Consider the following 23,612-nt stretch of genomic DNA (forward strand, 5'->3'; position numbering starts at 1 on the left):
GCCCGGGCTCTTTCCACTGAGCCACGCTGCTTCTCTGTTCTCTAGTTATATACACAAAACTTACATGCAGTGAGGTTTTTTCCCTCCCACCCCACCAAATTCCCCTCCAAATTAAAAAATAATGATTTTAAAATTCACAGTAAATCTACAACCACCCTACAACCATTCTCTACTATTTTTCGTTGGAAAGGCAAGCATGATTTCTCTGGATTTTGTGATATTCTACATTCCAAATCCCAGGGCTCTAGGTGTTGACTGCTCATTTCAATGCAGGATAGTAGCAGAAGGTCAGGAAAGAGTCATCTGCCCCGAGATGGCCCCCAATCTTCAAGGACAGCAACTAGGTAACTAACTGGTGGAGCAGGGGTGGGGGGAAGAGCCAAAGACTGTAGGAGATTATATTAACTCATTTTTATCAATATGACTATGATTAAGTGATACAAATAAAGCAAAACAATAAGTAATAATAATAATAATCACGGTACTCGTTAAGCATTTACTGTGCGCCAACCACTGTACTAAGTGCTGGGGTGGATACAAGCAAATCAGGTTGGGCAGAGCCCCTGTCCCACCATGGGTCTCATAATCTCAATCCCCATTTCACATATAAGGTAACTGAGGCACAGAAAAGTGAAGTGACTTGCCTAAGTTCACACAGCTGACTCCCAGGCCTGAGCTCTATCCATTACACATGCTGCTTCTATAAACTAAGGCCAGAATTAGGAATTTGTCATTCTCATCTGGGTCATATTCTATTAAATAATTGGCTCTCCAGTTAGCTAATTTTTGTTTTTAATTTGAGCTAAAACCTATGGCTGTTCCCTACTCCTCTCCCAACCCCCAACAAGGAGTACCTTGTTCCAAATCTCTTTTAATTGAGGCAGTCTTAACTCTTATGCATTGATGAATGAAAGCCATTTCATGGAGTTTTGATTTAAGTTTGCATGACTGTCTCTTCTTGGGATTTTCACGTTGGGTTTTTTTAATCCAAATTGGGGGTGGGGGGAAGCAAAAAAAAAAAGAAAAACTGGGTTCAGACAAAGGCTCAATTTCCAAGTAACTTCCCTCATCTATGTCACCTGAATGAGTCAGATCCTAAACTTCTCTATCAAAAGAGAGCAAATGTACCTGAAACACATGTCAGTGAGTAAGAATACATGAAGTACAGATATTTATATATACTTTACTTAAAATGAAGTGAGCAATTGAATGAGGCAAGATTAAAAGAATGTAAATATGAGCTATCTTCACTATCTGAAAAGTCCTAACACAACCTGAATTAATCTAATCTTTTATATCCCAGTTAGTGCTCCTAATGGAATCCATTAAAATAGAGTGTTATTAATGTCTGACTAGATTGAATGCTCCTTGAAAACAGGGATCATGACTACTCCTTCTAATTATACTTTCCCAAGCACTTAGTGCAGCACTCTGAACACAATAAGCGCTCAATAAATACTATTGATTGCTAAATGGACTATATTTTCCCCAAAGGAAAAATCACGTACAGTTGATCAGTACGTACCCAAGATTCAAAACATTAAGTAAAACAATACAGAAATATTAAAAATCAGTGATTGAAAAAGCACAATATTTTACATGAACAAATATTACTATAAATATGTACTAACAAAGAGTTTTATTTTGATTTTGAGTTGGGTGTGTGCCTACTTAAATGCAGTACTTCATTTCCAAAGTGCTACCTTTCACATTCTATTCAACAAAAAGGCACTTTGTCCTATCATCGATGCTGAATAGGTGCCATTACTGCATTTTCAACAGAGATGGGCTAATAGCTAGAAGGTAGGGGAAGGGAAGTGTTTAGGCAGTCCTGTTGGATCACAGCAGTTCAAAATGAGTGCTTTTCATGGCAGCATTATTGAATTTTAAATCGATCCAGCAGTGGAGTTTATTGAGCTCTTCCTGTGTGCAGAGACTGTACTAGGTGATTGGGAGAGCACCATACAACAGAGTTGGTAGAGCCATTCCCTGCCCACAAGGAGCTGAAAGCTGGCAGTCTGATACTCTCAGTTATCGCCACGTATGTGCTCTAGAGGGCTGCTGTGCTTAGCACTGAACCTTTGTTACCTTTCAAGTAAATACAGCATAGTACATCATGAGCTCAAAGCAGATCTCAAATAATAGTAGCTTTCTTTAGAAAAGCAACGTGACTATATAACCTGCTCGCAGCAACCAAGTGGCTTGTAGAGCACGGTTAGATGTGACAAACACCTTGCAAAAAAGATCAGAATTTAAGCAAACAGCATTAGAATTTAAGTTTGGCAGTTAAATTCTATGTTCAAAAGTACCTAGACAGGTGAGCGTCAAATTATGTGGGCAAAGCTTTGGGGGAGGTCAATTTCTACATATATTAACAATTAAATATCTAAAATTATATTTTAATGGCATATTGCTATTTGATGATAATAATAATAATGATGGTATTTGTTAAGCACTTAATATGTGCCAAGCACTGTTTGAAGCACTGGAGTAGATACAGGTTCTCAGGTTGCCCCAAGTGGGGCTCGTAGTCTTACTCCGCATTTTACAGATGAGGTAACTGAGGCACAGAGAAGTTAAGTGACTTGCCCAAGGTCACACGGCTGACAAGTGGCAGAGGTGGGGTTAGAACCCTTGACCTCTGACTCCCAAGCCCGTGCTCTTTCCACTAAGCCAAGTACCAGCACTAAGAACAGTGCTCTAGTCCTTAGAACAGTGCTATGCACATAGGAAGCACTTAACAAATGCCATCATTATTATTATGTTAATTATATTGTGCTTTTTAATCATTTTATATTTGGGGAACACATTAATGCCCTTTACATTATTTCCTGTGGCAAACTATACTTTCCTTAGTGTTCTTTCGCTTAACACGCTTTATTTCATGAAATTACTTAAGTGTGCAAACTGGGTGTTTTTTTTAAGTAAGCAACTCAAAGAGGTGGTCATTTTTAAGGTGATGAAAAGTCATATGCAATAACTCGCTGAAATAAAAGAATAAAAAACAACGGCAACTCTAACCTTAACCAGTTTTTTTTAATTTTTGGGGAACTTTTGAAGAAGTGGGAATGCGGATCCCAGAGATTCCTTCAGGACAGACTATTAGACTATCATTTTCCAATCAAAGCTCTCTCTTCTCACCATGAGATGGTGAATAGCTCACTCAATCAATGGCATTTACCAAGCATTTACCATGTGCAGAGAATGGTGCTAAGCATTTGGGGAAGAACAATACAAAAGAGTTGGGAGATGTGATTCCTACCAAGGAGGCGCTTGGGGGACCAGAATAGATATAGTAGAGACTGACCTGGAGGTTAAAAAATAGTTGAATGAAAACCTTCCTGGAGGTGCAAAATGAAAATTTAATTTGGACTCCTTTTGTCCAGTCCTAATGGATTTAAGTGCCTAGTTCAGTGCTTTGCTTGGGAAGTAGGGTGGCCAGTGAAAGAGCACGGGCCTGGGAGCTAGAGTACTTGGGTTCTAATTTGGTTCTGCCACTTGCCTGCTGTGTGACCTTGAGCAAGTCAACTCACTTCCTCTGGGTCTCAGATTCTTCATCTGGAAAATGGGGATTAAATCCTATCAAATACAATTGACTGATTACTCCCTCCTACTTAGACTGTCCCCTCCATGTGGGACAGGGACTATGTTCAACTCAATTATTTTGTAACCACCCCAGTGCTTAGTACAGTGCTTGTGCTTAATATTATTAGTTACTATTTGCACTCTCTGGGCACTCAAATACTTGTTGATGGCAACAATACTCAATCCACTTTGGTGATATCAAGCAAACTGTTTTGGCTACGACAAGGTAGTTTCTTGGTGTTATTCAGGTCCAGATCATGGAGAGCAGGATCTTGGAGTAGCCATTATGCTACTGCAGAAATTGCCTGGGATGGGGGTAACGAGAATTAACTTCCACATCAATCGACCATATCTGATCCACCTTCAAAAAGGCACCATCAGATCATCGAGGACTTTAACAACCAGGCAAAAGGAGACCGTATGCGCACTGTGGGCAGGGAACATGTCTCCCAACTCTGTTATATTTCACTCTACCAAGCGCATAATACAGTGCTCTGCAAACAGAAAGCCTTCAATAAATACTATTAATCGACTGATATACCAGTGGAATTTTTCTTCTGACATGGAGTGGTTAAGAGTTGTTTTTGGACAGTCTAAGGTTACATTTTACAGACTGTGGAATGGAGAAATAAAGCAATCTGGAAACTGAAGAGCTGAAAGAGCAATTCTAGTGGTAGTCATTAGTAAGGAAAATATTCTACTCACTGTACAGATCTGTTTCATCTAGTATCTCTGACTTGATGATTTCTTCAATCACATCTTCTAGAGTGACGATTCCCAGAACTTCATAAAATGGATCCCCTTCTCCCTCATTGTTTACCCGCTGCACTATAGCCAGGTGAGATTTACCTTCAAAAAAAGAAAAAGTAATACAGTTTTAAAAAAGGAAACTACCTTATATTTACCCTTTATCAGAGATATTCATCTTTTTAGAAAATATTTTTATAATGAAACATGTACCACATTATCAGTACAAGAAAGTAGAGGCATTCTGAAGTGGAATGGGTGGTCTCAAATCCAAACATCTGTGCAATCTGTCTATACAGAGACAAAGAGGTCAACCGCCATCTTCTTCAGAAGTGACCATTTCATACAAGTTGTCTCTCTCTCTCAGTGGGTTAGACTGTGTCACTCATGCCTCTCAATAGACTAGATGAACAAAAATTCTCTGTTTTGCCACCGATTCTTCTACCAGTTTGGTAAATCCAGCTCCTTAAATATTCCCAAACATCTTACTGGCATCTTCCCATAGAGCATAATAGAACACATCTCTGAAACATGGCACTGGTTAGTTTTACAGCTATTTTATTTTATCAAGGGAAAAAAGTTTCTTTCCCTTCATATGTGTAATAAAACTATAGGTTCAGTGAGTTCCACCCTCCACCAACTTAAAAATTCTTTCAAAAACCCAAGACTGGTTGATCTCACTGTAAATGAAATTAGGCTGGATAATACAGGTTTCATTCTTTTTGCTGCCTGTACTCTTCTCAACCTTGATCTCCCAAATTTGTCTCTTAGCATCCCTTAGACATTACCAAAATAGTTGGGCTTTTTTGGCTTAAGCCCCTTTACAGACATTAATGTCTGGAAGCTTAGAAGTTCAGATTATTAGACTAACAGGCATCTGAACAATTTCCATCCCAGACCCACTTCATGCTCAAAGAATGAAAATATTTTGAACAAATTAGACTAGGGAGGGAAACTTATCAACACTTGATATAAACATTGCATCAGGTCAAGTCAATTCAGTGCGGTAAATTTTTCACATCTGTTTTCCCAGGGACCCAACATAAGCAGTTAAAAAATTCTTGGTGAATGCTGTCTATCGAAAGTTGAATTCTTTTGCTATTCCCAGCTTGTGATCATTTAAAAGGAATTTTCCAAAGCAAGGTCTAATATTAGACTCAAAATGAAGTTTCCATTCCTCTGAGGCGATATTCTCACCAAAGTAACTACCACATAATCTGATTGTCTTGGAGCTATTCGTTTAAATGCAGATGGACATACTTTAAATACCAACTCCATAGCACCAATGGATCTCACTTTGAAGGGGCCATACTATATGTGGACTTATTAATATGAGTAGAACTTTGAAGAGTGAAGTTATTAGAGATCTTGGCACAACCTACTTAAAGCCTTTTCCCTCATTTTTTTTTCCTTACCCCCTTCCAATTCATTTGCTTCCTTGGCTTTGTAAGGTAAATTCTTCTGGTACCTGATCACAGTGAGATACTCTTCCTATTCACAAATCATTTCTGAGACAGTCAATGCACTAAAGACTTGGCTCTCTTTAGAAGTGTCCTGCTAGCAACTCAGTGTACTGACCAAATTAGAATGAAATGCACAGCAAATGTAAAAGTTAAAGCTATAGAAGGTAGTGGGGTCAATTTTCTATCCTGAGAGTAAAACCACTGTTGACCACACCTTTCTTGATATAGTGTCTGTGATTATTAGAGAGAGAAAAGGCAAGGTCAGTCAATAGCTCATATTGAATTCTCCCTTCATGCAAAGCACTTGGTTAGGTTTTCTGGGCAAACCAGACAAACCTTTCCAAAGAAAAGAAAACAAAAGAGGGGCAGAAGCATCTGAATGTACTGTTCAGCTAAAGTTATGAAAACACTCCAAGAACCTGGAAATCCAGGTTGTCAGCGATTGTTCTATATCTCTTCAGGGTCCCCAGGTGTAAGGATTGGAAGTGTCATTGGGCTGATCTAGATGAGTGGCTGAGGGAGCTGAGGGAGAGTTTCAGCAAGCCAGCTTGAAAAAACCCAAATGGATCCTTGAAGCCTCTCCTGAGCCTAGATCTTATCAATAGTTGCCACTAATTAAGTTTTGGTCTCTCAGTGCTCCACACTTCTCAGTATTTTTCATTGGCTCTTCCTCTGCCTTCCATCCTCTAATTGGTGCTTTAGGGTCCTGTTCTGGCTCCTTTTTTCTTCTTGATTTGCTCTCCCTCCCTCCAGGAGTTTATCCACTCACAGCTTCACCTTCCACTTCACTAGCCCTAACTTTGCATTTCCTCCTGCCTTCAGAACATCTCTACGTGGATGTCCCACTGGCACCTCAAACTCAATATGTTCAAAAATGGAAGTCACCTTTTCACCCAAACCCTCCTCATCTAACTTTCCCAACAGAATCGACAACACTACCATCTTCGCCGTGGCTCAAGTCACCTTGGCAATATTCTTGACTCCTCTCTCCCTTTCAAACCTAAATTCAGTCTGTTGCCAAATCTTGTCAGTTCTTTCTCCAGAATCTTCCAGAATCTGACCCTTCCTCTCCACCCAAACATTCACCACACTGATCTGGAAACTTGTCAAATGCCAGCCTGACAGCTATCTCCATACCTCTGGGCTCTCCCTTCTTCAGTCTGTACTTGACTTTGTTGCCTGAATCATTTTTTTTTTTTAAAAACATCAGCCTCCACTTCTCTAAAACCTCCAATGGTTGACCATACTTCACATCCAACAGAAAAACATCTGGCAATTGAATTTAAAGCATTCGATCAGCTTTATCCCTCTTGCTTTTCTGATATCTTCTCCTGCTAAACCCTAGTTCACCCTCTTTGTTCTCCCCAAGCCAACCTGCTCACTGTTTCTTTTCCTCATCTCTCCTGCCGCTGACCCACTTTGCTCTTGACCTTTCCTCCTTCACATTCTACAGACCAGAGATCACCCCATCTCCAAAGCCCTTCTGAAATCATATATCCTCCAGGAGGCCTCCCCCATTAAATTTATAATCTCACTTTATATGCCCCAACTTCCATGTCAGCACTTTCATACCACCTAATTACCAGGAGGCCTTCCCTAATTAATATATAATCTCCTCACTTTATATCGCCCAACTCCCATGTCAGCACTTTCACACTACCTAATTAAATTCTCTAACCCCCCCCCCCCCCCCCGCCCGAGCACTTATGCACATACCTTAAATATACTCTATTACCCTCTTCGATCTCTAATTTACTTTTGGGTGTGACTCCCCATGTCTACTAATACTACTGACCCCTTCCTAGTGTTTAGCACAGTCCTCTGCACACAGTAGGTGGTCAAGAAGTCTACTGATTGATGACAGTGGAAGTATGCCTCCCACACCTGCAAGCACTTCACAGAGTTTGGGCCTAAGGTTTTGTTTACAATTTAGGTGAGAATGATTCTTTAGCAAAGACTGATATTAGACTGTAAGCCCATCAATGGGCAGGGACTGTATCTGTTGCCGATTTGTACATTCCAAGCGCTTAGTACAGTGCTCTGCGCATAGTAAGCGCTCAAATACTATTGAATGAATGAATATTAACAAAAAGTAGCAGAAATTTTAGAGGGAACTCACTGGAAATGATCCATGTGACATATTACAACATGTGACCTCTAAGGGGAAAACATTTTAACCCAAATTAAACTAGTGAATTTCCTATAAAAAATCTGCCCTACAGTAAAATTAGGTTAAACTGTCCTCACTTAAGATTTCAGTCAGCCTAGTTTGACAATAAGCCTCACGATTTATGTCCAGTGAATTCCCTACCACTCCCTCTCCTTTGTCACTCTTGTACTTAGTTCTGTACCCTTGATTCATCCCACCCTCAGCCTCACAGAACTTTATGTATATATATATATATATCAATAATTTTTCATGTCTGTTTCCCCCTCTTAAAAAAATAGTAATAATGGTATTTGTTAAGCACTTACTGCGTGTCAGGCACTGTTCTAAACCCTGAGGCAGGGACAAGATAATCGGGTTGGACCCAGTCCCCATCCCACAAAGGGATCACAGCTTTCAACCCCATTTTACAGATGAGGGAACTGAGGTACAGAAAAGTACAATGACTTGCCCAAGGTCACATAGCAGACAAGTGAAGGAGTTGGGATTAGAACCCATGACCTTCTGACTCTCAGGCCCGTGCTCTATCCACTAAGGCCATGCTGCTTCCCTAAAGTAAGCTCCTTTTGGGCAGGGAATGTGTCTACCAACTCTGCTGCATGTATTCATCCAAGTGCTGTACACATGGTAAGTGCTCAATAAATCCAAATGATTGAGGTAACTGCTTTTTTATGATGATTAATAACCTGGATGTGCCCTGGCCCCTCTGGGGACCATGTATGGGGATGTGGTTTTGTATGAGCCCTACATGGGGCAGGGGCTGGGTCCCGCCCAATCTCCTTGTATCCACCCCAGCTCTTAGTACAGTGTCTGACACATACTAAGTGCTTAACAAATGCCATTATTCTTATTATTATTATTGAGCTTTTTCCACACACACCCACCATCCCAACCAATTGCAGTCTTGAAACCAACAGCAAATCAATCAGGATCTTTTGTTGTGATCCTTCCCTACCTTTCTCCTTTAATTATGGTGGGGGGGAGGGTACGTGCCCATGTCTGTATGCTCTAAAAATATTCCTATTCACTAAGGAAGTGCCATGAAATCCATCAACATTAGGTTTTTAAAATACGCCCATTTACATAACATAAAAAAATTGGACATACTTCTCCAGTGATTATATAAAACAGAACAGAACTCTATGACAGTAATTATACACAACAAATGGAGAGAAACACTTCAAAAAGCTAAAAAAAAAAACCTCTTCAAGATTATATTACTGTTAAGTATTGAGCTTAAGAATGGGAACATCTATTCATAGAACGGAATCAGTATATGTGCTCAGCAAATGCCCAGAAAGCTCAATAAATAATTCTCAAGTTATTGAAATAAAAAAGTAAGATCTCAAGATTAGCCCATTTACAATATTTACAAGATGCTTTAAGATCCTCAATGGAGTCTACAAAAATATAAAATATCATCAGGCAATCATTACTAGACTACCAGTTTTGAAGACAAGTCAAAATACTTCAGGCAGGTAAAATGCCAACTGTTAAGCAAAGTAGTAAACAGAAATCTTGGTCAGAAGGAAATTTGAGGAGAAAATGCTTGCTGTTTTTCATTGGGATTATTTTGCCACAAATTTTAAGAACAACAAAAAATACAAACTTAAGTTATGACCACTTACAGGGTATTTATATATTTTTCTATTTTTCACTTACCTCTAGTTTAAGTTTTATAACAAATATAAGCTGCATTATAAACCTTTATCAAAAAAGTTTTATCCAGAGAAATAAACTCCCTAAATTCCATTGAATGTTGAAATTAATTTGGCTCCCATATTTCTTTATAAGCATTCTGGCTACTAAACTCTATGAACAAACCTGCCGAGAATTGAAAACATTTTTCTTAATGAGTTATTATTATTATTAATAATAATGTTGGTATTTGTTAAGTGTTTACTATGGGGAGAGCACTGTTCTAAGCACTGGGGTAGATACAGGATAATCAGGTTGTCCCACGTGAGGCTCACAGTCTGAATCCCCATTTTACAGATGAGGTAACTGAGGCACAAAGAAGTTAAGTGACTTGCCCACAGTCACACAGCTGACAGGTGGCAGAGCCAGGATTCGAACCCATGACCTCTGACTCCCTGGCCCATGCTCTTTCCACTGAGCCATGCTGCTTCTCTATTGCTATTGTTAAAGCCCAGGTTTTTTTTTTTTTAAAAAGGTATTTTTTAGAAGTCTCTAAGTGTGGTTTAGAGAAGGCTTTCTAGTTGTTGAACAGATGCCAGCCTGTACTCAACTCTTACTGCAAACAGTAAGCGCTCAATAAATACGACTGAATAAATACAACTGAATGAACTCTTTTGGAATTGACCAATTCCCAGTAATTCAGCCCCTCAAGGAACCATGTCTAATTCGCATCTCTGCATTCTCTCCCAAAGCACGCTGTAAGCACTTAATAAGTACTATTTACTATTACTATGACCACTTTAATTCATGGCTTATTGAAAAAAGCACAGGCTGGGAGACAGGAGACCAGAGATCTCATCCCAGCACTTCCACTGTCCTCCTGTACGATCTTGGGCAAGTTGCTTGGCATCTCCAGCCTCAGCTTTCTCATGTGTAAAATGGGGTTAAAATTAGACTGTGACTCTGTGTAGGTGGTCAGGGACTATGTCTTTTCTGATAGTCTTCTATTTACCTCATTGCTTAGAATAGAGTAAGTGCTTCATAAATGCCATACTTATGATTACAATTATCTGCATCTATTTTCTCTCAACATATACTGCATGACAACCAGCACAGTTATGTGGGTTGTGTCAATGATCCAAAATATAGTTTTTGAGGAGCTGGCCATTTTCACTTTTGGGTTCAGTCATTTGACTTCATACATTTGGGAAAATTAATGAGACAAATTTGAGGGTAAATCAGAACCCAGAGTGATTCCATAGCCCAATTCTGAATACAAAAGATACACATAAATGTCATAGAATTTCAAAAGGTAACACAATAATGGCCATGGATAGAGGGCAAAAGGGATGATGAAAGTAGGTAATGAAGAATTATGCCACTGGGCTACTTTCAACATTGATTATTTCTGTAAGTTACATGTTTGCTTTGTCAAGACCTCATGAGCCATCTCAACAGCATTTGGCAAGACAGGATTATCGAAAATGCTGGAAGAAGTCATTTTATCAGCACTGAAGCAATACTCATTGCAACCCAGTTTTATTACATGGGACACGTGAGGAGAAGGGATTGAAAACAGCATAGCCAAGCAGTTTCTGGAGAGGAAACGGAAAAGATTCATTTGGGAAAGTACGGAAAGCAAAACCAATGTTTAAAATACAGGGGGGCACGGTCTCAATCAGTCAGGGTACTACCTGCAACAGACAAACTAGTCGGGCATGTGGTAATCAAAGAGCAGGCTCACTCTCCCTGAGTAGGAAGACTAGGATATCAATAAGCAGATCAGAAAGCCAAAGTAGGTGCTTGAAAGTGGTAAACACACTGGTGCATCAAAGGATCGTCTTTATGAACACATCATATGGAATGGACTCTGAGGGGTATAAATCTTTTCTGCTACACTTTCATCTATATCATCATCATTGAATATGAAGAAGAGTGCTATGTATATTAGGTTTTTGGCGTTTCCAAAAAAACTCTTACAAACGTGCAGATCTTCCACTTCAATATTGGGGTGGGATATTGAGGAACAAGATGGTAAATGGGAAAACGGATGTGGGGGTGAAAGAAAATAGCCAGTTAATATATCCCTTTGGGAAATGTACTGCCCTTTTTCTTTCACAATTCGAGAGAATAAACAGTGGGCAAAATAGGTCATACACTCTGTACAGGAACACTGAAAAGAAAGGGGGAAAAAGAATCCTTATTTATTAAGCATCCAAAGCACCAGAATAGGGTCTGTAGGCAACCTTCCTTCTGGCCCTCTTGGTCCCAGGCCTAAAACTATACACAGTCCTAGGCTGCTATTCTTAAAAGGGCCAAACAGGCCAACTAGACTCTCCTAAAAGGAAATGTATTGCAAGTTCACATCAGGGGCTATCATTAGGCTATTTCTAGACAGAGTGCAGCTAAAAAAAAAAAGCTATTGCACAAAAGCAGCTATTTTACCTTACCATCTCACAAGGACCATGTACATTTTTTCCGATTGCATTTTCCCACCCTAAAATACACTAGGAAATGTGAGATGGACCTTTAAATAGGCCTATAAAAACAATACATGCTGTATATATAGAAACAGTTACTGTATACAGACATCTCTGGCTTCAGTTTATAAATAATTCTGTTCTGGGAGACAAAAGACCCCCCTTACCAAAAGTTTGCCTTTTTCCAAATATATCACCACATAGAAAATTTGATGAAATCTTAATAACATAAGCACCCTTAGAAGGCCAACAGCAATACTTTCCCAGATAATTTTTATGTGAACCATATCAAAGCCCTAATTATATACAGAATGCTGATTTCAGTGGGACTTTCCACACCTACCACAGGGCACAACACAACTGTAGTGAGAAAATGGAATCATTCCTGTTTAAGAGACACAGGAAGCCTTGGAGAGTAGTAGGGGAGGACAAAATGAGAGTAAAAGGGGAGGTGGCCGGAGAGTTAGATTAGGGACTTGTAGGGGAAAACATAGTAGGTACCTCATCTCTTATAATAATAATTATAACACTTAAGCACTTACTGTGTGCCAAGCACTGCTCTAAATGCTGGCGTAGATAACAAGGTTATCAGGTTTGCATTGAAGGAACAATTTAAGATTGTTTCAGAAGCATCTTATAGCTCTCAGAAGATCTGCAATGGTCTTGGCCATTATAGGCATCCAAGGAGAAAGAAGTGCCAAATGACAAAGGCCTTTCCTCCCTGCACATGCAGTCACAGCATTCACAGGAAAGGAGCAGCAGAATAATCCCCTGGGCATTTTGATCCTTTCCAACTCCATGTCCCACATGGGGGGTCACAGTCTTAATTCCCATTTTACAGATGAGGTAACTGAGGCATAGAGAAGTTAAGTGACTTGCCCAAGGTCATGCAGAAGACAAATGGCAGAGTCGGAATTAGAACCCAGATCCTCTGACACCCCCCCAGGCCTATACTCTTTCCACTAGGTCATGTTGCTTCTCTAGTTCCAATGTCGAGCCCACAGCTAGCCCTTCACCAAGAAGCTTTCACCAATGACTTGCCTCCTCAGACATCCCCCTGTTTGGAGAACTGGGATTATAATGCAAGTCTCCTCATTCCCAAAGAGCTGTACTTGCCAATAGACCAATAGCAAGGTGTTTAAGTACATTCAGATAAATATATATCACCTCTTTCTAATTGCATTCTATTCAGCATTGGAAGAGTCCTTGCATTATAAATATACTTTTTATATTTTTAGATACATTCAATTCCCTAAAATTCCCCAAAAGAAGAGAAGCTTCATTTTACAAAGATGGAAACTAGTGACTTGCTTTTAAGCCTGAGGCTTCCAAGTCCCAGATACAGTGTGCCACCTACTAATCATGGCCTAGCAGAAAGAGTCCAGGCCAGGGAATCAGGGAACCTGAGTTTGAAACCCAGCTCTGCCACTTACCTGCTGCTTAATTTCTCCATGACTATTTCCTGAACTGTAAAATGGAGATTAAGTGCCTTTTCTTCCTCCCCCTTAGACTGAGTCTCATGTGGGACAGAAGCTGCATCCAAACCAATTATCTTGCATCCACCCCCAGTGCTTGGTATAGAGTTTGGCACTTGTCTTATCCTGCCTTGACTTGTGCTTAGGAGAACAGAACACAGAAGAGTTTTTATGCACATTTCCTGCCCATAAGCAAGAGGGAAACTAAATAATATGGTTATCCAATAACTCTGGAGTCCTAGCTCAAGATGTGTATTACCCTTTCCCAAATTAAACTCCCTCCTTCAAAAAGGACACTGAGAACAGCTTTAATAAAATTGTATTGGAGGGTCTGAGACCAGCATGATAATGGATTTTAAGGCAAACAGCCTTCAATACACGGGCCAGCAGCGGGCTTTGGGGCTCTGTAAAGGTAGTGTGCTACATTGCTGTACGAGACAGAAAGACAGAGAGAGATATATTCTTCGTGTTCAGAAGACGGAGATAGTAGGCAGTTGTGTTCAACAATAAAAACTGCCTCTTCCACCTGGAATGCACTTAAAAATGTTTATACTTTTACTAATCCCTTGTCCAAAGGAGGTGAGCAGTGCATTTCTAATTAGCAATTGTAAGACTTTGTCCTATGGTTCAAAGGCTCAGTTGACAGTGAGATTATACTTTTGAATGTGACTACCACTGAGAAAAATCTCATACGCTCACATTCTTTGTCCATGAAAGTACATTCATTCATTCAATAGTATTTATTGAGCACTTACTATGTGCAGAACACTGTACTAAGCACTTGGAATGTACAATTCAGGCTAGGCCTACCCTGGGTTACAAACATCACACAATACAATCATCCTGAGGATTCAATATAGTTTTGTACCTTATTCCACACCTATGTCCGACCAAACCCAAAGAACTAGCAGAGAGCTACAGATAATCAATCCATCAATGGTATTTATTGTGTGCTTACTATGTGCAGAGTACTATACAAAGCATTTAGGAGAGTACAGTACAACCGAGTTGGTATACATGCTTCTTGCCCATAGTAGCTTACAGTCTAGAGGGAAGACAGACATTACTATAAATTACAGATATGTATGTCAGTGCCCTGGGGCTGAGCACAGAACAACAAGTGCTTAAAAAGTAAAGAAAAAAGTGCATAGGTGATGGAGAAGGCCTACATTCCAAGCGCTTAGTACATTGCTCTGCATATAGTAAGCGCTCAATAAATACTATTAAATGAATGAAAGGGAGAAGGGGAAAAGAGGGCTTCATCAGGAAAGACCTCTTGGAGGAGATGCGATTTTAATAAGGATTTGAAGGTGGGGAGAATGGTGGTCTGCTGCATCTGGAGCGGGAGGAGTTCCAAGCCAGAGGATGTAGAAAGGGATTTGGAGGCAAGATGGATGAGCTCAAGGTAGAGTAAGTAGGTTGGCACTGAGGGAGTCAAGTGTGCGGGCCAGGTTGTAGAAGGAAATAGGTGAGGTAAAGCGAGCTGACTGAGGGCTTTAAAACTGATGCAGAGGTGGATGGGCAACCGCTGAAGGTTCTTCAGATGTGGGGAGACGTGGACTGAATTTTTTCTTTAGAAAAATCATTTGGGGAACAGAGTGAAACATGGATTGGAGTAGGGAGAGACAGGGAGGTCGGTGAGGAGGCTGTTGCAGTAGTCAAGGTGGGCTATAATAAGGGCTTAGATCAACATAATAAGGGCTTAGGTGGAGAGAAAAGGCAGATATTAGTTTTGTTGTGAAGACAAAATTGATAGGATTTGGTGACAGACTGAATATGTGGGCTGAAGGAGCACGATGACTTGAGCAGTCAGTCAACTGTATTTAAGGAGTATTTACTGTGTGCAGAGAACTGTACTAAGCACCTAGGAGAGTACAACACAAGAGTTGGTAGATATGTTCCCTGCCTACAGTGAACTAACAGTTTAGAGGAGGAGATAGATATTAATATAAATAAATGTGGATATGGACATCTCCTCCACGTATCCCTAAGCCCAATTTTCCTTTTCTCCCCTGCGGCCTCTTTATTCATCCTCCAATCCAGCCTCACAGCACTTATGTACATATCTGTAATTTATTTATGTATATGAATGTCTGTCTCCGCCTCGAGACTATAAGCTCATTGTAGGCAGGGAATGTGTCTGCTTATTGTTATACTGTACTCTCCCAAGCACTTACTACAGTGCTCTGCGCACACGAAGAGCTCAATAAATACAACTGAATGAACATACGTGTTGTATAGATGAGGGAGGGGTGAATAAAGGGTGCAAATCCAAGGGATACACAGAAGGAAGTGGGGGAAATGGAAAGGAGGGCTTAGTCGGGGAAGGCTTCTTGGAGGAGATGTGCTCTTGGAGAGTGACCACCTGTTGGATGTGAAGAGGGAGGTAGTTCCAGGCCAGAGACAGGATGGGCGCAAGAGGTCGGCAGCGAAGATGATCCACAAGGCAGTTCTCTAGGTCTTTCTGCAATCTATACCCTCAAGGAAAGGTAATGGCTAAGATGCTAACATTAAAATAACAAAGATTAAAATCTCTACAGGAGAGTAGGCATCGTAATACAGAACAGACAGCATAACTATGTGGGAACTATGACAAAGTTCCTGAAAAACACGGTGTGAAAGAACACTTGTACTGTAGTGCTCACACCTTCACCAGTGTCAAATGCATAAGCTCTATAATTGCATTTTCCACAATCACACTGCATTCCAATCACAGAGATCTTTGTTATAGGAAGTGTTCCCTAATTTCTCAATAGTGTTCTACCAAACCACGGATTGAGAATATGTGTTCATTCAATTGTATTTACTGAGCACTTACTGTGTAATGGCAGATCTGACTGCATGAGGGGACACTCAGTGTGAAGAATACTTTGGAGAACATAAAAAAATCATGCCTTGATCTCCAGAATGTAGTTCTTGAAAATCGCACAAGAATTCAAAGCCTGGAGGGCAAGAAACACATTCACTAATGAAGAAAAACTAGAATAAATGTTATTAGAAAAAGAAGTGGTATGGCCATTTATTTGTCTCAGTATGCCCAAGTTATTTTCTCCATCTAATTAGAGATGGGTCCTTTTGGATCTCTGCTCCACTATTAGACTTCTAAGGAGAAAACAAGAGATCAACTTACATTCCCACACCATCATTAATTCTCTTCACTCAAGTTCTTAACTGCCAGATAGGTTAGCCAAAAGCAGAGTAGAGGCAATTAATATGAAACTTCAGTCATAGTAGTGACTTGCTTAATGGCCCCTCTAAATGATTTGTGAGAAAGTCTCATGAACCCTGTGCAAAGCAAGTGCAGAATTTTTTCCATCCATCCCAGAGTATTTAAAGATTTGGATTTTTCCATCTTTTTTTGGTACTGCTTTCTTATAAATAGTGAGGCATGTAGGGCATTGCCTCTTCATCTTTTTTGGTGGTCTATAACATCTTACACACACTGGAATGTTTTTCTAGTAAATGATGTGATGGGAAACATGTCTAAGACAAAAGATGAGAGACCACGAGATCTCAGTGAGGTCAAAAAGATGGAAAGCTTCTAATATCTCCCAAGAGGCAGGTGTCTTTTCTAGAAATCCAGAGTTTTATTTTGGAAACCAATGCATCTATTTCTGTAATTTCCTTCAGACTTTGAGTCTTCATAGGGATGACAGATGAGGACTGACTACAATGGTTAAGAATGATAGCTCAGCCCATCCAATAAAAATATGAGATTTTTCAAAGTGCATGGATGTTTCTGTGCCTAAATCCTTGTATTGCTAAACTAGTTTTATGGTTTGCTGATGGCTCCCAGGGTTTGAGGTTTAATCTAGTGACAGATAATTAAGTTGGCATTTTGTTTAGAGACCCAAATTTCTAGATTTCAACAATCTAAGTTTCCTAGTTCCCCGTCTGCTTCCTTCATTCCATGACATACAGAGACAATCCTCTTTTCCTAGTTCCCTGTCTGCTTCCTTCATTCCATGACATACACAGACAATCCTCTTTTCCTAGTTCCCCGTCTGCTTCCTTCATTCCATGACATACACAGACAATCCTCTCCAAGTCAATAAAAGAGAGATTCCTCCCAGGAAACTTCTTTTTTGGTTCTGTGTACTTCAGGATGAAAAAGATCTACTCCATTAGCAAGAGCTTGCCAAGAGTAAATTGGCAGCACCCAAGATTTGTGGGACATACCAGGGAGATGATTGGCATACCTGGAGTACAGCTACTCTGCTCAATTACTGCCCCGTCTGGTGGCAAGCCCCACTCATTAGGACAACTGTTCAATCAATGGTATTTGAGTACTTACTTTGTCCAGAGCACTGTATGAAGTGCTTGGGAGAGTAGAATGTAACAGAAGTGTAGACCCATTCCCTGCCCACAGTGAGCTTACGGTCTTGAAGGTTCTTGCTAAGAAAGGGATAATGAAAAACAGCTGAAAGGGGCCAAATAAATGAAAATGGTGGGAACGAGGAAATGGTGTTTTGGACCACATGGACTGTGGAGAAGTCAGCTCCATGGGCTCACCTGTTGGGAGGGAGGGGTTCCCTGCTTATTGGGCTAGCCAGCCCCCAAAGCCAGACGTTTTCTGGAAGGGAGGTTTTTCTGTTTGTCACTAGGCCTGGTAGGAGCCAGGCCAATCATCACAGTTAGAACTTCTCTGAAAAGGGAGATCTCCCGAGACCACCATCCTCCCTGAATCACAAAAGCCTGCAAACTTGGCATCATTGACTCATCTTTCCCATTCAACCTGCATATTCAACCTGTCACCAAATCCTGTCAGTTCTACCTACGCACCATCTCTAGAATCCGCCCCTTCCACTTCATCTAATCTGCTGTCATGCTGACATTTATATCCTGCTTTAACTACTGCAGCAGCCTCATCTCCTGTCTTTCCCCACTCCAGTCTATACTACAGTTTGCTGCCTGTATCTTTAAAACAACAACAACGAACAGTCCATATCCACCCACTTCTCAAAAAGCTCCAATGTTTGACCATCTCACCTCCACATCAAGATCCCCAAAAGTGACAGCATAGTCAGGTGTTAATTCCAGCATATTTGTTTTGGTCATGAATGCTCAAGAATGCAGTTCATTGATGCAGTTGATTAGAAATAGCTTGGCCTAGTGGATAGAACATGGGCCTGGGGCATCAGAAGGACCTGGGCTCTAATCCCAACCCTGCCAATTGTTTGCTGTGTGACCTTGGGCAAGTCACTTTACTTCTCTGTGCCTCCATTTCCTCACCTGTAAAATGGGCACTAAGACAGTGAACCCCATGTGGGACATGGACTGTATCCAACCTGATTACCGTCTACCTTCTCCAGAGCTTAGAACAGTGCCTTGCACACAGTAAACACTTAAATTCCATTTAAAAAAAAAAAACAAAACTGTCCACTCCTGTCACAGTTTCTTCCTCACCAAGGCCATTAAAAGTTCAACCAGTTCTTAACCACTCAAAAAGAAACATATTTTTAAATGTGTGACAAGTACCTCCAAGGGCAATTACCTGGGAGGATTTGTGCAAAGGCATGCTAAACGTGCATGCCACATCTGAATATGGCTGTTTGACCCAGGATTTAAGCAACAGCATCTCACCGGAACAGTAATTCTCCAGCAAAAACAGGCCCAAGCTTGGCACTGCTCCTCCTCTCCCAGAAAACCACGGAGCTGTCCTGCCCTTCATGGAAGAGGCTACATCCCCTGGATCTATGAGAGAAGTGGGGTCTTTTTTCTCACAAGGTCTTCAGTTGCCCAGGCTCCACTGCCCCTTTTCCCAAAAAAAAAAAAAAAGGATGGGGTGGAGGGGGACCCAAACCAAAGCCCACTTTCTAAACTACTTGGTAAAAACATTTAGATGCTTTTAAATGGAAAACACTTACAATGCTTTTCAATAGAAAAAGGAGAGCACTGTGAATATAATATAGTCCCAGAGCCCACTGTATTTCCAGAGAACAATTATCTAAACTAATCAAAGCAGAGGCTCATCTGAATAGCTGAAAGTTCAGAAAATGTACGAGTGGGCACACATCTGTCAGTCAAACAGGTTGAAGGAAATCCCTCTTGCCTACTGAGCTAAAAAGAGGCTATCCCTGCCCCATTTGATATAGACAACAGGTTGCTTGGCTGATGTTCACTTAAATCAATTTTCTACTTTACTTACAGTGAGGTCTATCCACCTTGGGAATCTTTACAGTAGGGCACGTGGCAAATTTTGTCAAAATGCCCACATCAACTGAAAGGACATGTTTATATGAATGGCTCCAAATTAAAATGGAAGCAATGTGGCCTAGTGGATAGAGGACAGGCCTGTGAGTCAGAAGGACCTAGGTTCTACCCCACTTGACTTCTGGGTGATCCTGAGCAAGTCTCTTAACTTCTCTGTGCCTCAGTCATCTCATCTGTAAAATGGGGATTAAGATTGTACCTCATGTTGGACATGGGCTGTTTCCAACCTGATTAGCATGTATCTATCCTCAGCGCTTAGTGCAGAGCCTGCCACAAAGTGCTTAAAGACCATTTTTAAAAAAAAAGGAATAAAGAGCATCTATTCAGTGTCCATGGAAAATGGGCAACAACCTCAAGAGGGCACACAGCCCTCACTCTCCCTGTTCATCATTCATTTATTCAATCACATTTATTGAGTGCTTTACTGTGTGCAGACTAAGTGCTTGGGAGAGTATAATAAAATAACAGATACAGTCCCTGCCCACAACAAGCTGTTCCCCAGGGAACTACTGAGTTACTGAATACACTCCCTCACCTCAGCCTCCCATGCCACCCAATCACTCCAGCTGCACAGCTGTTCCATAGCTGTCACCTGACACTTTGGACCCCACTTAACTCAACCGACAGTCCCTAAGTTTCTGGTCAACTCAAGGCCCGGGGCCCAAGAACCTTGCGGTTGTGTTACACGGGTCAACTCAAGGCCTGGGCCTAAGAACTCTATGGTTGTGTTTCACTGGTCAACACAAGCCCCAAGCTCAAGAATCCTGAGATTATGTTACACCCCTTTTGGAGTTAAAATGGTAGATGTTAACTTCAGTTTCTGCACTACTTATAATCCTCAAACGCCCGAGGACCACTCCCTTCAAAATATTTTAGAGGTTTTTTTATGATATTTAGTGCTTACTATGTGCCAAGCACTAAACTAAGCACTGGGGTAGATATAAGATAAGCTGGTTAGCCACATGGGGCTCTCAGTCCTAAGTAGGAGGGAGTAGGATTTAACAGCTATCATCCAGATGAGGAAACTGAGGCAAAGAAAAGTGAAGTTGCCCAAGGTCAGTGGAGGCCATGCTGCTTCCCTTCTGTTGACAACTTTGAATTGGAGAATTTTAATTTGCTTTTCTTGTAAAATTATATTTTTAGTGTTTGATGAGTCTGTCTTCCACAAAAAAGGGATGGGGCAATTTAGGGCTATTTTAAGGTCTGTAAACAAATATAAGGAGCATAGGAAACAAATAAGACCAGAGCTATGATGTAATGGGATAACACTTGATTCGAGTATTCATTCATTCAGTAGTATTTATTGAGTGCTTACTATGTGCAGAGCACTGTACTGAGTGCTTGGAATGAACAAGTCGGCAACAGATAGAGACAGTCTCTGCCGTTTGACGGGCTTACAGTCTAATCGGGGGAGACGGACAGACAAGAACAATGGCAATAAATAGAGTCAAGGGGAAGAATATCTCGTAAAAACAATGGCAACTAAATAGAATCGAGGCGATGTACAATTCATTAACAAAATAAATAGGGTAAAGAAAATATATAAAGTTGAGCAGACGAGTACAGTGCTGAGAGGATGGGAAAGGAGAGGGGGAGGAGCAGAGGGAGATGGGGGGAAAAGAGGGTTAAGCTGCGGAGAGGTGAAGGGGGGTGGTAGAGGGAGTAGAGGGAGAAGGGGAGCTCAGTCTGGGAAGGCCTCTTGGAGGAGGTGAGTTTTAAGTAGGGTTTTGAAGAGGGGAAGAGAATTAGTTTGGCGGAGGTGAGGAGGGAGGGCGTTCCAGGACCGCGGGAGGACGTGGCCCAGGCGTCGACGGCAGGATGGGCGAGACCGAGGGACGGCGAGGAGGTGGGCAGCAGAGGAGCGGAGCGTGCGGGGTGGGCGGTAGAAAGAGAGAAGGGAGGAGAGGTAGGAGTAGAAGGGTAGTGGCTATTTAATATAGAAAGGCAAAGAAAAACAGGAGATGGTTTTATTTCTGTACAAATATCATGGGTTGATTAAAGAAGACCAGAAAGAAGAGACTGTTTAGGCTAAAGTGTCAAGAGAAAAGAAGGGCAACATTATGGTAAGAGATTATGATCTAATTCCAAACCAGGAAGCACAGTTAGGTAAGGACTTCCTTGGTCAACTCACCAAAGTGGTTTTCGGTCGAGATCTCTTGGAAATTGCTAGAAAAACAATTCGTTAGACCACAGATCATCGTTATCAATGGTACTGAGCGCTTGGTATGTGCAGAGTACTGTACTAAGCATTTGGGAGAGCACAATACAGAGTTGGAAGACATGTTCCCTGCCTACAATGAGAGTAGAGAGTCTCCACTGGCTTTTGGGTTGCATTGGGGACAACTTTCTACAGCAGAAACTAGATGAATCTATTCAGGTAAATGCTCTATAATAATGCAAGAATTAATTGAGGATGTATAGATGGTTAGAAGCTGTGGTGAAAGTAATAAGGTGATAAAATTCAAGATTTTAAGGGGTTGGCAGGGGAGTCAGGAAAATAAAATTAATTTTAGGGAAACAGATTTGACAGACTTATGGCTTTAGTAGGACAGACACAATATACAGAAAACCTAATATACCCAAGAACTTGAAAGTTGAATATCAAGTCCATAAGGTTGAATGTTGACTGTTGTTCCAAAAAATAAAATAAAATCAGAAGATTCAGAAACTATACATATCAATGTATAGGAAGACTAAGGAAAGAAACAAAATGCTAAGTTAGGTTAAACCCAGACCCCTGCAGAGACTGGAAAGGTAAATAGCAAAGTGACCAAAAGAAAAATTAACACTAAAACACAAAAGAATATAAGGAAATGTCACAATCAGAGAAAATAAGTAGTTAAATCTGGAAAGGAAATACAACTAACACCAGAATATAATGTACCCCTGCAAAAAAAAATGCTTCTAATTATATGACTCAAAAGGAGAAACAGGGAATAAGGTCAGTGAGAGAAAGGTGATAACTTATGTCTTAAAAAACAGGAGTCTTTACTTGCCTGCCAGCTCCATTGTATTGTACTCTCCCAAGCGCTTAGTAAAGTGCTCTGCACATACTAGTGTTCCATCAATACAACAGATGATTTTTTATTTCACATAAAAATATTTAAATGTGAATGGCTGATTAACTTGAGAAAGAAAGCTGGTAAGTCAAACTAATGTAATGAAAATTTAATCTTTTTAAACTAGATTTAATAATCAGGGATCAATTGCATGCACTGTAAAAAGTATTTAAGGAATTGGTTACTTTTAACACCAAAGACACTAGCTATTATCTCTGAGAGAAAGAACAAGCCTGGTAATTACAGAAGGGTAAGCTGGATACAACCAAGAACAAATCATGTGACAAAGTGACAGACCTTGTGGAAAAACAGGAGAGCAATAGGAGAAAACTTTGGTGATGCTTTTGATTCTGCCCCACATGATATTATCACTGGCCTGCTAGGTAAGTTTCAACTTGACTAAAGAATTTTCAGAAAGCCAAGACAGTATTAGGATCTATCAACTGGAGTAAAAAGAGGAGTTGAGAAGTTCCTTATCTAATCGCAAACTGCCTCCAATGAATGATTTCCCCTTCCACTCCTGACTTTTGAGGAAATAAAATATTGTTTTTGTAAGCACCGATAGCAACACGGGCAAGGGCAAGAAGAAGAGTAGGGTCAGAATGCCACAGAAATAGGTTCGGGCTGCAAGGTTTTCTCTTTTGAAATGTGCCCACATCAGGATAGAAAGAAGCAGAAGGGGATGGGGTGGTACCATAATTCCTTGAGTGTCTATTACCTGCCGCAGTTGGAAGAAAGCAATAGACAATCAATAGCATTGATTGAAACCTTATTGTATACAGAGC

The 23,612-nt window shown here is 40.7% G+C and overlaps 1 protein-coding gene across 1 annotated transcript in view; it reads right to left on the reverse strand.

Moving 5' to 3' along the window:
- Positions 1-23,612, reverse strand: part of CNNM2 (cyclin and CBS domain divalent metal cation transport mediator 2) — a 120,453-nt gene that overhangs the window by 30,034 nt on the left and 66,807 nt on the right. The window contains exon 4 of the mRNA XM_029080275.1: positions 4,291-4,434. Coding sequence (XP_028936108.1) covers positions 4,291-4,434 — 144 coding nt within the window. The remainder of the gene's footprint in view (positions 1-4,290; positions 4,435-23,612) is intronic.

Source organism: Ornithorhynchus anatinus, chromosome 16, assembly GCF_004115215.2.
Source record: "Ornithorhynchus anatinus isolate Pmale09 chromosome 16, mOrnAna1.pri.v4, whole genome shotgun sequence".
In the NCBI taxonomy this organism is placed as follows: Eukaryota; Metazoa; Chordata; class Mammalia; order Monotremata; family Ornithorhynchidae; genus Ornithorhynchus; species Ornithorhynchus anatinus.